Source organism: Scyliorhinus torazame, chromosome 20 (genome assembly GCF_047496885.1).
Source record: "Scyliorhinus torazame isolate Kashiwa2021f chromosome 20, sScyTor2.1, whole genome shotgun sequence".
Classification (NCBI taxonomy): domain Eukaryota; kingdom Metazoa; phylum Chordata; class Chondrichthyes; order Carcharhiniformes; family Scyliorhinidae; genus Scyliorhinus; species Scyliorhinus torazame.
Genome location: NC_092726.1, coordinates 13,589,358 through 13,605,921, shown reverse-complemented (window position 1 = coordinate 13,605,921; position 16,564 = coordinate 13,589,358). Strand labels below are relative to the sequence as shown.

Sequence of the window (16,564 nt, the reverse complement as noted above, 5' to 3'; positions counted from 1 at the left end):
CTTTGAAGATATCCACAATGTTTCTGTAATATGTCAAACCTAAGCACATCTCATTTGCAGTTCCATACTTCCATTGATTCCAAATCTACTGTTTTCCTTGCATATTAATAATTTGTTCATTCATTCACTCAAATATAGGTATTGCAGAAGGACATATTAAAAGAAAAAAGTGAAAAATTATTGTTCTCTGTTGGAGACTACCTTAATGTCTGGAAGCCAAATCCAACGTGTTCAGGAGCCTTTCCTCCTTCAGTCACGATTTAGTGTGTCACCTTTGTTGTCCTTGAACCATTTGTCTTATTTATCATGGGTGACAAATGATTATACAATACATTGTGTTCTTCAACACCACTCCACTTAACCTCTTAATTGTTTCAAGACAATTCTATTTCATTTTTTCAAATTGCTCAATGTTGTGGAATGTTTTTTTTTTTTTTTTATGATGGGCAACTGCGACCCCCGAGCTTCTCTCGCCGGATCTAATACCAAGATGACCACAATGTGTCACCTTGCTACTGTCCACCGGGAGAAGCTCTGTTTCCGGAGCAGCCCACCCAATGTTGTGGAATGTTAATACTGGGAAATGATATACTTCTATTTGAGGCACCCAGTGCCGAGTCCACACTTCAGCTCATTAAGCTGAGGAAAATCTCCTTGTGCTTCCCACAGTACCTCCAACCTCATTAAAGCTCTTTCTGTTGCACCAGTGGAATATTTGTCCATTTTCCACCTGGGGTAAAATTTGCTATGAGTCTCAATTAGCCACAGTTTGTACAATTGCATATGGCCTGATGGCCATATCCACCAGGAGTTGGGTTGAGACTGTCCTTGAATTCATTTCACATCGGGTCCTTCCTGCCAACACACAGACTTTTATGCCAGCAGCCTAGGCTGAATTTGCATTAGTTTCATAGAGCTGAATCAGCATCTCTATGCATCACCCAGTCCCTTTCCTTTCTTGATTGCATTCCCACACAGAAAAGTGAATTAAGCAGTTAATTAATTTGCTTAGATCCATTTCCCTGCTAATTTTTTGGGGGAAAAATGTTTTGACTGTTGATCTGAATTTCAAGATCACAACAAATTGCACTCATGACATATTTTATTTTTTGTGGGGAAGAATAAATGTAAATCTTATTCAGATGAACAATGTTTATGTTAGGTATGGTTATTTTCCCAAACTTTCAAGTCAAGCACTCCCATTTGAATGGAAGCAACCAATTGTACTCTGACAATGTGCTGAGAGACCAACCCGAGATGAGCACAGTCTGTCGCTGAGATATTTCCACATCAGGCCTCTCCTGTGGCCTATCTGACCAAATAAGACTGTTGTTGATGCCAATTCAAAAGCAATTTTGGGGAATCATGGACATCTGACCACTAAGAGCTTTGTTTTTCACTTGAAAAACTTGACAATCTTGTAAAAGTAGGCAATATATTACATAAGTGAGTTTTTAAAGACTCCAAATAATGCATGAATCTAATTCATGTCCTCCTGGATGGACAGGACGTGGCCCAGGGATACATATGGCGGCTGGAACTCGGCTCAGTGACAATTGTCACCTTACACCAGATTGAATGCAAAAATAGGGTTCATACCCAAGAATTAAAAAAGGATTTACCTTCTGTGGGGTCGAGGCGACGGGCCCTTCGTCCATGCTTGGAGTTGTTGTGCACAAACATGTTGTCGGAGACAGCCAGCACATGACCATCAACGTTAATTGTTGTTGATAAAACAACCTGTGAAGCAACGTGCAAGGAAATGTAACTTAGTGTGAACCCAGCTTCTAAAGACATTCTCAAATCTCCAAAATTGTGAACCGAAACAAACAATTAATAAATCCTGCACATACTGTAAATGAGACTCAGAAACCTTGAAAGTATCTCTCAAAGTGTCGGTTTGCTTGATACGGATTGAGCCAAACAGACCAGGAAGGCTCCAGAGTGTCATTAATTATCAGCGATGAACGAGCTGGGACTCACGGTGGCAAATTGGTTAGCACTGTTGCCAAGGATCCGGGTTTGATCCCGGCCCTGGGTCACTGTCCGTGTGCAGTTTGCACATTCTCCCCATGTCTGCGTGCGTGCCACCACCACAACCCAAAATGATGTGCAGGTAGGTGGATTGGTCATGCTAAACTGCCCCTTAATTGGAAAAAAATAATTCGGTACTCTAAATTTTAAAAAAGCGATGAACGAGCTGTTCCTAGTTATGACAACAAGAATGTTATTTTTGTCACCTCTGCCTCTGACTGAGGAGGGAAAGTATCAGTCAGTTTTTCCACTCCTAATTACGATGCGGGGAAAGTTATTGAAGTTGGTGTTACAAATGGGTCTATGGGAATATTAATTTGTTTTTCAAGAGAAATAATTTAACAGGCATTGCGAAATTGGGTTGTTTTGGTTCATTTCTGAAAATCGGGGTTTGTTGAGGACCTGTTCATAACCTAAGCTCACATTGTAGTGAAGTACCAAGGGAGTACTATATTATCAGATATGCAATAAGAATTTAAATTAATGCCTAATTGGGTGCCTCCAATTAATGTTGAAGATCTCCTGAACTATTCAAAGAGTTCTCCCAGTGTTCTGGTCACTATTCCTCCTGGACCTAAAACAATAATGGCTGGAATTCTCCGGTTGCTGCAATTGACTTTTACTGCCAGCAGTGCACCACTGCCCGTGGGTTTCCTAGTGGCATGGGGTGGTGACAATGGGGAATCCCATTGACAAACGGCAAGAAGACAGTGAACGCCGCACAACCAAGAAACACGCGGCTGGGGGACCTGAGAATAACTCCATTAACTCCCCTTCCCTTCAGATGCTGTTTGTGGGATCTTGCTTTATGAAAATGGTTACCATGGCCAGAATTTCACATTGATTGGGTGGGTGCGTGCTTGACCCGGAAATGCGTGAAATCACATGAGAAGACATCGGGCATGCGTCCCAAAATCATCGTGCACTCACGCAATATTTAAGTCGTGGGCAATTCGGTCTAGAAAGAAGTCAGTAAAAGCAATTTCATGTGGTCTGTCCCTTTTTATGGTGGTGGGCGGGCCAATTGGCCAGGCCCCTTCATGTTTGGCTACAACCTCGACCCAGAGCAGGATGAAATGTCAGGGCTGAAATAAAATTAAAGAAGGTGTCCAGGACTGAGATTCTGCTGCCAGGTGTTTGAGTATGCTGCCTCGGCACAGGTTTACCAAGTCCTTTCACCACATTTAATTTGGAGAGATCTGCAGCTCCCTGAGTGAGATCTGCAACAGCTGTTGGCCTTCAGAGAGCCCATTAGGAGCACCAGGCCACACCCTCCATTTTCTTCCCTCTTCCCCTGTCATTCTGGCCGACCAGGCTAGAAGCACATTTCGTGTCAGCTTCTGGACCTGCCACTGTGTACGCGTATCCCATTTGCCTCCATAACTGAGCCTCGTGCTTTAAAGTAATTCATTATGCTTGATGTTTGTTGAAATATTTCTGAAAGATGTGATGATACACTCTTTAAATTCAAATTTTCTAATTTCTTGGAGGGTGGTCTGAAAATATATTATAAAATGTTGCAATTGCATAGATTATATGGAGCTTCTGGCTTATTGAACAACTTGTGGTGAACATTGGCATCATGACATTTCTAGAAATGACTATTCCTTTGAAATTTGTTGACAGTTGTGAAACTTTTTGATACTAAATTAGTTGACAAAAATGTTAACACATTAAAAAAATGTTTAAGTGATTATCAGTTGAGTTAAATCCTTTAACAGCCAATTTGAGATGTCCAATGCTGTTTGTACATAGTGGGTTAGATTATTGCTGCCAAAGCATTATCAGATATTTCAGATGACAATCCTTAAGCAAAAAGGGCCCTTTTGTCTTTGATGCCAGCTTGCTGTGAAGAATGGCAGACAGATAAGAGCGAGAGAGACTGGAATGAGAGAACAAAGCAATGTATCAGATTGACTGAGACCATTAAAGTCCATTAAACTGATTGCAAGTCCCAAAAATGTCACACATCAGTCCATAGTTTCACAAGATTCAATAATGTTCTTCACTAAATATACATCCATTCTGTTAAATTTGCTTCCCTGGAGTCAGTTCCACATATCCACTGCCTCAGTGTAAAATAGTTAAGTCTAAACTATATGTTGGCCTTTCCCATTATGAACTGGAAACTCTACCCCTATGTGTCAAATGTTATTGGAGTTCAGATGGTTCAGGTCTCTATATCTATGAGAGAGGTAGGCATAGCAATAAGAGAGCTAAGAAGGACAAGGGGGGAATGTTAGGTTAAAGAGCTGGTATAAATCTAAATAAGGCAAGGTTTCTTTATCCACTTCCTGAAACTGCATCTCCACTCTGAAGTGTTTCTCTGAATTCATCGGTTTAGCAGAAAATATAAATATAATTTGTTCTCTGGCAAAAGCACGTACGTCTTCAAAGGACTGCTGCAGCGCTTTACGTAGCCGCAGCAGCGCCAGCAATTTAGTTTTCCCGACTGTGTAAGATCCCAGCTATCTGCGAGCTTGCATTGAAGAAGTCAATGAATCACAAGGTTTGACAAGAATGGCTACAGAAAGCACAGATTGGTGCATTACTCTAATGCACAATGGTCCTATCAATCAAGCCCTGGAACTGAAAACTCCATATCAATGTCTTATATCTAGTATCCAGTAGAAATAGTAAAATCTTAAATGTGTTTATAAAGAACTAATTTATGATTTTGCGATACTGGGGGCATGAAAGAAAATTACCTTTGAGTGAGAAAAAGACGAGACATTCAACAGAAAAGGTGAAGCAACAGAGAAGACAGAGCTGCAACAGAAGGTCAGAATGAAGATTAATGCAGTGAAATGGAAGAAAATGCTTGAATGATTTATAGACCAATAATGTATCATTGATCGGGTGGCACCAGGATCGGAATTATAAGAGCTATTTATTTAATACATGATGTGTGTTAGGACTCCGTGCTGTTCATGAATTCAATTATTTTTTAACAAGCACTTGGGTTTTAACTGAGTAATGACCTCCAGATATTGGGTGAGTGACATGGTGGACTGTGGGGTAGGATGGTGGGAGACAGGAGATATGTTGCTGAGACACCATTGGGCTCGTCTTATTAGTTTTCTTTCAGCCAATTCAACAGGAGCAGTATAAAAGTTCTGTGATTGGGTCACACACCTGGCTGCTTTCTGTGCCAACTGTGGTATGTACCATAAAGGAAAATTATCAAGGGAAATAACTAATAAACTTCAAATGAGGAGAGTCAAGTTCTAAATATTAGTCTTGCCATTAATCTTTCTTCACAAAGATCAGGGGCAGAGTTTTATGGCCCCTCCTGCGGGCAGGATTTTGCAAAATGGACGTTTGAACGGCTCACTGCATTTATAACCCCGCCCCCACTGCAACGGGGCCATACAATTCTGCCCCAGCAATGAAGCTCTGTTCCTAACTTAGTTTTAAAGCTGGCTGTTGGGAAGTGCAATCATCTGGGGTCAGTCACTGGACTATGCTCAGTTAGATGCTCACAATCATGGAAGCAGTGACCACAGAATGAATGATACAAAACAGAAGATGACCATTCAGCCCATCATTCCTGTCTATCCAATAATTTCATCGACACTCATCGTTCCCCATAGTCCTGCAATTTATTTCCCTTCATCTATTTTGCCCATTTCTTTTGGAAGTTGCAATTCGCTTCCTCCATCCTTTTTGGGCTGTTCATTCCAGATTACAGAAACACGGTGTGAAAAAATATTTTCTTGCGTCACTTCTGGTTCGTTTGCCAGTCACCTTAAATCTGTGTTCTCAGATAACTGACCCTTTTGTTGACAGAAACAGTTTCTCGTGCTACTAGAATTAGCCTCAGTACCCGAAGGCAAAGAGATGATCTTGATTGTGTGAGCAAAAAAAAAACAGCGAGGATGGCCCTACACTCCAAGTCCAGGCTCATGCATGAAGGATAGTCACTAAAGTGAGATTACAGTGGGCAGCGGGTTTTTGCAAAAACTGGATGCTGGTCTTCAAGAGCGACAGGGAGGGATTAACAAAATTAATTTCTTGCATCTGGCAAATATAAAGGCATCTGTGGAAGACCCATGTTTGGGATGTAACATAATCTGTGAAACGAGTGAATCAGTCTACTTAATCATTTAAACGAGGTTGCCGTAATGTGTTGTGATTGCAGCGGGGAGGGCTGAGCACTTTGGCCAGTGCCAGCGATTGTCCCTCTTGTCAGTTTTCCGGGTCACTGAAACTGACCCGACCCATCTGGTATCTATCAGTCATCTCCCGACAGCTTCCTGAAACACCTCCCTCCATTTCCTGTTCCCTTTTCTTCTACATTGCTTGGCTTTCAAAACTGCAATCCACTGAACTCGGATCCAGGGGGTCGGTTACAATCCCACACAAATCCCCAAAACGCTGGGTATAAATCCTTCCAGCTACAAAAACTTCTTGCATCTTGGAAAAGCAGTCAGAATTGGGATTTGAGGATTTTTTTCCCCATGATCTATATTTTCTGCTTGTATTGTAATCTGTTGAAAGATAAGTCGCTGCCAGAAAAACATACATTATAATTAAACGCAAACCTTGATGATTTTGGGATCAGTTTGATTGTTTGCCTATAGTTGATTCTGAGATATTTTCCAGACCGTTTGATGTTGCTGAGTTGCTTAAAGGTATTGGTATGACATTTTTTAAATTTGTGATCCTAAAGATCAGAAATATTAGTGCTGTGGAATGGAATATTTTCTGTCATTCCTGTCATGATATTCAAGTGAACATCACAGCACATAAACACATACATAATGATTGACAGAACAACGGACCAATTAACACACATAACACGACAGCCAATCACAGACAAGGGCATACACACTACAAAACAAGAAACACAACACTTCCTGGGCAGTCCATTAGGAGAAGGCACAGGGCAAGGACCTCAAAGCCAGACACCACGTGCTGAGTACCAAGTTTGTTGTATAAATAGTTTAACAGAATAAAACTGCGTTGTACCAATCGCAACCGTGTTGGTTCGTCTGTATCTCAGAGTACCCAACACCTCATGGTACCAGAAGTGAATCGAAACCTACCCACAAATCTGCCATCCTGTGCCATGGACACCGTCAACACACCGCAGCCGTTGCAAGTCGCTGGGAACCTGGGCATAAATTGGACGCTCTTCAAGTAGCGCTTCGAACACTTTACGGAAGCCAACGAAAAATAGGGCGCCTCGGACAAAAGGAAGATTGCCATCCTCCTCACCACCGCAGGTCAGCACGCCATCCATGTATACAACTCCCTGGTGTTCGCGGAAGGCTAGGACAAATCTAAGTATGACACGGTCCTCCTCAAGCTCGACCAACACTTCAACGTTGAGGTCAATGAGAGCTTTGAGAGGTATGTCTTCCAGCAGCGCCTGCAAGGTAAGGATGAGCTCTTTCAGTCCTTCCTGACGCATCTCCGCATACTCGCGCAGTCCTGCGGTTATGACACCACCTCAGAGTCCATGATTCGGGACCAGATCGTTTTTGGGGTTGCCTCCGGCAGCCTACGCCAGCAGCTTCTAAAAATAAAAGGCCTGACCTTAGCATCTGCAGTTGAAGCCCTGCATGAGAACGCGACTAGCTGCTATGCCCAATTTCAGGCGACTGAATCGGCGCAGAGGGGGTCCTACGCGACCGGATCGGAGAGCCAGGCGACCCACGAGGCTGAACAGGTCCAGGCGATCGAGTTTCTCCCAGCCCACCTACCGGACGAGGGCGGCCGTTTCGCGCGCTTTTCGAGGCCTCCCGCGCTTGTACGCGCCAAAACCTACGGCAACACTGAGGGACGAGATGCGCAGGCGCGCTCGACGCAAGACCGAACTGCGCATGCGCAGTGGCGTAACGAACGCCATGACGGCGGCAACTGTGGCGCTGCACATTTAAAAGGGCAATGTCCCACAAAAACCCGACAATGCCTACGCTGTGGCAAGGTGGGCCACTACGCTGCTTACTGTCGAGTGGCTCAGCCTGGACACTGGCGCCTCCGCCAACCTCATAAGCATGGTCAGCCTTCTACTCCATGAAGGTCAGACCACCAATCCGGCCGTCCCGGTGCAGGATAGTCGACTACAACGGGAACGTTATCCCGGCTATGGGATCCTGCCAGCTCCAGGTGACACACAACACACACACGGCCCCAGTCTCGTTCGAGACAGTCGGCTCATCGAAGGACTCCCTGCGCACAGGCATGCAAGACTCTCCACCTCATGCAACGAGTCCACTCTCTCTCTCCAGACGGCACATCTGACTTCCCGGATGCAGAGTTCATCGCACAGCTCCAATCGCTCCTCGCCCACAACCAGGAGGCATTCGAGGGCATGGGAACACTGCCATACACCTACCAAATTTGCCTCAAACCGGACGCCATCCCGGTCATTCACGCACCTCGCAGGGTTCCTGCGCCACTTAAAGACCGCCTCAAGCAGCAGCTGCAGGACCTCCAGGACCAAGGGGTCCTATCCAGGGTCACGGAGCCCACGCCGTGGGTCAGCTCCATGGTGTGTGTCAAGAAGCCCTCCGGCGAGCTCCGTATCTGTATTGACCCCAAAGACCTCAATAATAATATCATGAGGGAACATTATCCCATACCCAAATGGGAGGAGATCACCAGTGAAATGGCCCAGGCGAAAATATTTACGAAACTGGATGCTTTGAAGGGGTTTTGGCAGATCCAACTCGATCCCTCCAGCCGAAAGCTATGCACCTTCAACACCCCTTTCGGCAGGCTCTGGTACAACCGGATGCCATTTGGCATCATCTCGGCATCCGAGGTCTTTCATAGGATCATGGAGCAGATGATAGAAGGCATCGAAGGGGTGCGCGTATATGTGGACGACGTCATCATCTGGTCCACCACACCACAGGAGCACATATATCGTCTCCAACGCGTTTTTGCCCGTATAGGGGAAAACGGCCTGCGCCTCAACCGAGCCAAGTGTTCCTTTGGCCAGACCGAGTTGAAGTTCCTGGGGGACCATATCTCCCGGTCAGGGGTCCGTCCGCATGCAGACATCTGTTTTCTTTTGCTGTTAACATGACTCAGAAATCATGTGAAGCAAAATAAGACTGATCGATGATGCTAAGCTGTGCAGTCAAGTGATCTGTATGCAGACGGAATTGATAAATATCTGCACAATTAAGTGGATGTGGTCGGAAATGCCAGATGGGATTTAAGGTGCAAAAATGTACGATGATGTCTGATTATCCATTGCACATACGCAATGCATGGGTGCTCCAGTGGAAAATATGGGAAATCCAATATGCTCTTAGAACATAGAACATAGAACGATACAGCGCAGTACAGGCCCTTCGGCCCACGATGTTGCACCGAAACAAAAGCCATCTAACCTACACTATGCCATTATCATCCATATGCTTATCCAATAAACTTTTAAATGCCCTCAATGTTGGCGAGTTCACTACTGTTGCAGGTAGGGCATTCCACGGCCTCACCACTCTTTGTGTAAAGAACCTACCTCTGACCTCTGTCCTATATCTATTACCCCTCAGTTTAAAGCTATGTCCCCTCGTGCTAGCCATTTCCATCACCGGGAGAAGGCTCTCACTGTCCACCCTATCTAACCCCCTGATCATTTTGTATGCCTCTATTAAGTCTCCTCTTATCCTTCTTCTCTCTAACGAAAACAACCTCAAGTCCATCAGCCTTTCCTCATAAGATTTTCCCTCCATACCAGGCAACATCCTGGTAAATCTCCTCTGCACCCGCTCCAAAGCTTCCACGTCCTTCCTATAATGCGGTGACCAGAACTGTACGCAATACTCCAAATGCAGCCGTACCAGAGTTTTGTACAGCTGCAACATGACCTCATGACTCCGGAACTCAATCCCTCTACCAATAAAGGCCAACACTCCATAGGCCTTCTTCACAAGCCTATCAACCTGGGTGGCAACTTTCAGGGATCTATGTACATGGGCACCTAGATCCCTCTGCTCATCCACACTTCCAAGAACTTTACCATTAGCCAAATATTCCGCATTCCTGTTATTCCTTCCAAAGTGAATCACCTCACACTTCTCTACATTAAACTCCATTTGCCACCTCTCAGCCCAGCTCTGCAGCTTATCTATGTCCCTCTGTAACCTGCTACATCCTTCCGCACTGTGGACAACACCACCGACTTTAGTGTCATCTGCAAATTTACTCACCCACCCTTCTGCGCCCTCCTCTAGGTCGTTGATAAAAATGACAAACAGCAACGGCCCCAGAACAGATCCTTGTGGTACGCCACTTGTAACTGAACTCCATTCTGAACATTTCCCATCAACCACCACCCTCTGTCTTCTTTCAGCTAGCCAATTTCTGATCCACATCTCTAAATCACCCTCAATCCCCAGCCTCCGTATTTTCTGCAATAGCCTACCGTGGGGAACCTTATCAAACGCTTTACTGAAATCCATATACACCACATCAACTGCTCTACCCTCGTCTACCTGTTCAGTCACCTTCTCAAAGAACTCGATAAGGTTTGTGAGGCATGACCTACCCTTCACAAAGCCATGCTGACTATCCCTGATCATATTATTCCGATCTAGATGAGTATAAATCTTGTCTCTTATAATCCCCTCCAAGACTTTACCCACAACAGACGTGAGGCTCACCGGTCAAGAGTTGCCGGGGTTGTCTCTACTCCCCTTTTTGAACAAAGGGAACACATTTGCTATCCTCCAGTCCTCTGGCACTATTCCTGTAGCCAATGATGACATAAAAATCAAAGCCAAAGGCCCAGCAATCTCTTCCCTGGCTTCCCAGAGAATCCTAGGATAAATCCCATCAGGCCCCGGGGACTTATCTATTTTCAGCCTGTCCAGAATTGCCCACACCTCTTCCCTACGTACCTCAATGCCATCTATTCTAATAGCCTGGGTCTCAGCATTCTCCTCCACAACATTATCTTTTTCCTGAGTGAATACTGATGAAAAATATTCATTTACTATCTCGCCTATCTCTTCAGACTCCACACACAACTTCCCATCCCTGTCCTTGACTGGCCCTACCCTCGTCATTCTTTTATTCCTGACATACCTATAGAAAGCTTTTCGGTTTTCCTTGATCCTACCTGCCAAATACTTCTCATGTCCCCTCCTTGCTCGTCTTAGCTCTCTCTTTAGATCCTTCCTCGCTACCTTGTAACTATCAATTGCCCCAACTGAAACTTCACACCTCATCTTCACATAGGCCTCCTTCTTCCTCTTAACAAGAGATTCCACTTCTTTGGTAAACCACGGTTCCCTCGCTCGACGCCTTCCTCCCTGCCTGACCGGTACGTACTTATCAAGAACACGCAGTCGCTGTTCCTTGAACAAGCTCCACTTATCCAGTGTGCCCAACACTTGCAGCCTACTTCTCCAACCTATCCCCCCCAAGTCATGTCTAATGGCATCATAATTGCCCTTCCCCCAGCTATAACTCTTGCCCTGCGGTGTATACTTATCCCTTTCCATCACTAACGTAAACGTCACCGAATTGTGGTCACTGTCCCCAAAGTGCTCTCCTACCTCCAAATCCAACACCTGGCCTGGTTCATTACCCAAAACCAAATCCAAAGTGGCCTCGCCTCTTGTTGGCCTGTCAACATATTGTGTCAGGAAACCCTCCTGCACACATTGTACAAAAAACGACCCATCTAATGTACTCGAACTATATCTTTTCCAGTCAATATTTGGAAAGTTAAAGTCTCCCATAATAACTACCCTGTTACTTTCGTTCTTATCCAGAATCATCTTCGCCATCCTTTCCTCTACATCCCTATTTGAAGGCCTATAGAAAACTCCCAACAGGGTGACCTCTCCTTTCCTGTTTCTAACCTCAGCCCATACGACCTCGGAAGAAGAGTCCCCATCTAGCATCCTCTCCGCCACCGTAATACTGCTCTTGACTAGTAGCGCAACACCGCCCCCTCTTTTGCCTCTGAGCTTACTAAAACACCTAAACCCCGGAACCTGCAATATCCATTCCTGTCCCTGCTCTATTCATGTCTCTGAAATGGCCACAACATCGAAGTCCCAGGTACCAACCCATGCATCAGTTCCCCTACCTTATTTCGTATACCCCTGGCATTGAAGTAGACACACTTCAAACCACCTACCTGAACTCTGGCTCCCTCCTGCGAAGTCTGTGCTCCTGACCTCTATACTCTCATTCTCCCGTACCCTAAAAGTACAATCCAGGTTCCCATGCCCCTGCTGCATTAGTTTAAACCCCCCCAAAGAGCACTAACAAATCTTCCCCCCAGGATATTTGTGCCCCTCAGGTTCAGATGTAGACCATCCTGTCTGAAGAGGTCCCACCTTCCCCAGAAAGAGCCCCAGTTATCCAGAAATCTGTATCCCTCCCGCCTGCACCATCCCTGTAGCCACATGTTTAATTGCTCTCTCTCCCTATTCCTCATCTCATTATCATGTGGCAAGGGCAACAACCCAGAGATAACAACTCTGTTTGTTCTCGTTCTGAGCTTCCATCCTAGCTCCCTGAAAGCCTGCCTGACATCCTTGTCCCCTTTCCTACCTATGTCGTTAGTGCCAATGTGGACCACGACTTGGGGCTGCTCCCCCTCCCCCCTAAGGACCCGGAAAACACGATCCGAGACATCACGTACCCTTGCACCTGGGAGGCAACATACCAAACGTGAGTCTCTTTCGCTCCTACAAAATCTCCTATCTGTGCCCCTGACTATCGAGTCCCCAATTATTAATGCTCTGCTCCTCTCCCCCCTTCCCTTCTGAGCAACAGGGACAGACTCCATGCCAGAGGCCCGTACCCCATGGCTTACCCCTGGTAAGTCCCCCCCCCCCACAAGTATCCAAAGCGGTATACTTGTTTATCAGGGGAACGACCGCAGGGGATCCCTGCACTGACTGCTTCTTCCCAGTCCCTCTTACAGTTACCCATCTATCTCCAATCTTTGGTGTAACTAATTCCCTGAAGCTGCTATCTATGACCCCCTCTGCCTCCCGAATGATCCGAAGTTCATCCAACGACAGCTCCAGTTCCATAACTCGGTCTTGGAGGAGCTGGAGATGGCTGCACTTCCTGCAGGTAAAATCAACAGGGACACTAACGGCATCCCTCACCTCAAACATCCTGCAGGAGGAACATTGCACTCCCTTCCCTGCCATCCCTATAACTTCCAACCAAGATCTGGCTAATCAGTAAATTTAAAAAAAAAGAAAAAATAATAATATAATATGGCACTTACCTCACACCAATGGATCTTATTCTTAGGTTAGAGGAGGAGGGTGGGTGGGAGACACTACACGTGTAGTGTCTCGGGTTTCCTCTCCACCAGAATTTATTGGTTGTTGGGGGGGCGGGGGGGGGGGGGGGGGGGGGGGGGGGGGCCTTCCCAGAAGTCCGCTGGTCGAAAAAAATAAAACAGAAAAGAAGTGCTTTAGTGTTTTTAAAGGAGAAACTTACCTCCCAGAAATCACTTGCGCACCGCTCCCGCCGAAATCCAATGATTTCTCGTGCCACCAAAATCTCAACTGATGCCAGCCAATCCGGCATTGGAGCAGTGCTCCTGCAGCGGGATGATACGGCATCATGGGCCCCAGTTGCCTATGCATCGCGGGCCATGACCTCCGCAGAGCAGCGCTACGCGCAGATCGAAAAGGAGTGCCTGGGCTTGCTAACCGGTTTAGACAAGTTCCATGATTATGTATATAGTCTTCCCCGGTTCACTGTCGAAACTGACCACCGCCCCCTGGTCAGCATAATAAACAAGGACCTGAACGAGATGACCCCTCGACTCCAGCGCATCCTACTTAAACTCAGGAGGTACGACTTCCAACTGGTCTACACTCCAGGGAAGGAACTTATCGTTGCGGATGCCCTATCCAGAGCAGTAAGCACGCCGCCAGATGCGGAGGGGTTCGTATGTCAGGTCGAGGCGCAGGTGGCTTTCACATCGGCAAATCTGTCGGCTGACGACTCCAGTCTAGCCCGTATTCGCCGAGAGACTGCAGCCGACCCCCTTCTACAGCGTGTAATGTGCCACATGACGGGAGGGTGGCTCAAAGGGCAGTGCCCGCAGTTCTACAATGTCCGAGATGACCTGGCCGTCATTGATGGTGTCCTTCTGAAGCTGGACCGGATTGTGATTCTGCACAGCATGCGCAAGCTGGTTCTCGACCAACTACACGAAGGCCACTTGGGGGTCGAGAATTGCTGACGGAGGGCCCGAGAGGCGTTATACTGGCCGGGCATCAGTGACAATATTGCCAACATGGTGCTCAACTGTACAACGTGCCAAAGGTTTCAGCCGACGCAACCTCCTGAAATGCTTCTGCCCCATGAGCTGGTGAGGTCCCCCTGGGCGAAGGTGGGTGTAGACCTGTTTCACGCGCTTGGCAGGGACTATGTCATCAGAGTTGACTACTTCTCAAACTACCCAGAAGTCATACGCCTGCACGATTCGACGTTGTCTGCTGTCATCAGGGCCTGCAAAGACACCTTTGCTCGCCACGGCATTCCGATGACTGTCATGTCGGACAATGGGCCCTGTTTCGCCAACCAGGAATGGTCATTGTTTGCTGCCTTGTATGGCTTCACACACGTGACGTCCAGCCCTCTGTACCCCCAGTCAAATGGAAAGACGGAGAAGGGCGTTCACATTGCCAAGCGGCTCCTCTGCAAGGCTGCTGCTGCCGGGTCGGACTTCTACCTTGCCCTGCTGGCCTATCGCTCGGCCCCACTAGCCACTGGTCTCTCACCAGCACAGCTGCTGATGGGTCGCGCCCTCAGATCCACTGTGCCTTCCATCCTGGCACCAACAATAGACCATGCTCCGGTACTGCATAGGATGCAACTGCAGCGCGGTTGCCAGAAGAGATCGTGTGACACACGGGCAACTGATCTTCCCGCCCTGGCCCCTGTAGACGACGTCCGCAACCACCTACCAGAAGGTGGCTGGTAAGCACCTGCCGAAGTTCTCCGACGCGTGGCTCCCCACTCGTTCCTGGTACGCATGCCTGATGGATCCGTGCGTAGGCGCAATCGCCGGGCTCTTCGCCTACTTCCACGCTTGCAACGAGACCTTACACTGACACCGTGTCCTCCTGAGGTTCCTGATAGCGACTTCGTGGAGCTGCCTGCTACCATGCCCCTTCCGTCGCCGCCCGTGGCCAGGCCCGTACCTCAGCCGGTGGTTCCCGACCCACCCTTGAGGCGGTCAACCCAAATTCGTCCCCCACCTACGAGACTGGACTTATGAGACTGTTTCCACGTTGAACTCTTGCAACCACTGTTTTAACATGTCTATGTTTTTCTCGTTACAGGCATTCGTTTTATCGTTCCACATTTCCACGTTGTTTTCTTTTTGTTATGGTACACCCTCGTTAGTATGTCACACCTGACATCGCACCTTGTATATAGTTAAGTCCCATGTACATGCTGTAAATATTACACGCGCACACACATTTAGCTGCACTCAGGACACATTTCTATTTATAACCACGTAGGCACATAATCTTGTAAAAAAGGAGGGATGTCATGATATTCAAGTGAACATCACAACACATAAACACATACATAATGATAGACAGAGCAACGGACCAATTAGCACACATAACACGACAGCCAATCACAGACAAGAGCATACACAGTCCAAAACAAGAAACACAACACTTCCTGGGCAGTCCATTAGGAGACGGCAAGGGCAAGGACCTCAAAGCCAGACACTCACACAGTCACCACGTGCTGAGTACCAAGTTTGTTGTATAAATAGTTTAACAGAATAAAACTGCGTTGTACCAATCGCAACCGTGTTGGTTCGTTTGTATCTCAGAGCACCCAACACTTCAATTCCCAGCTTGAATTAAGTTCAGGTAAAAAGACACAATACAAATCTCACTACGCTAACCTACAAACAGTCACAGCTAACTGGCAACAAGATTTTGATGCAGAGTACAGCTTTTTCGACAATGCTCAATCAAATATTTCAAGTTCAGGTAAACTATGGTCACATACAGTGAAGTTCCCTCCAATATAAAAACAAAATAATGCAGATTCTAGAAATTAAAATGAAATTAAAAATGGAAAAATTCTGCAGGTCTGGCTGCATCTCTGGAGCCGAAGAAGAGTCATATTGGACTTGAAATGTTAACTCTGTTATCAGTTGGGGCAGCACGGTGGCACAGTGGATAGCACTGCGGCCTCACGGCGCCGAGGTCCCAAGTTCGATCCTGGCTCTGGGTCACTGTTTGTGTGTAGTTTGGACATTATCCCAGTGTTGAGTGGGTTTCGCCCCCACAACCCAAAAGATGTGCAGGGTAGGTGGATTGGCCACGCTAAATTGCCTCTTAATGGGAAAAAATGAATTGGGTGGTCGAAATTGTTTTTCAAAAACTCTGTTGTCAGTTAACTGTTTCTCTCTCCAGAGATACTGCCAAACCTGCTGAATGTTTCCAGCACTTTCAGTTTTTACAGTTCCCTCTGGACTGTCCCATCTGACATTCCCAAGGTCAGGTGCAGCATGGGTGAGATGCAGAACAAAGTCTAGTCTGCACTGCTT

The 16,564-nt window shown here is 46.6% G+C and overlaps 1 protein-coding gene across 9 annotated transcripts in view; it reads right to left on the bottom strand.

Moving 5' to 3' along the window:
* LOC140396875 (transcription factor COE2) overlaps positions 1–16,564 on the bottom strand; it is a 341,293-nt gene that overhangs the window by 96,775 nt on the left and 227,954 nt on the right. For all 9 annotated transcript variants that reach the window (XM_072485679.1, XM_072485681.1, XM_072485680.1 and 6 more), the window contains one exon: positions 1,623–1,740. In XM_072485679.1, coding sequence (XP_072341780.1) covers positions 1,623–1,740 — 118 coding nt within the window. The remainder of the gene's footprint in view (positions 1–1,622; positions 1,741–16,564) is intronic.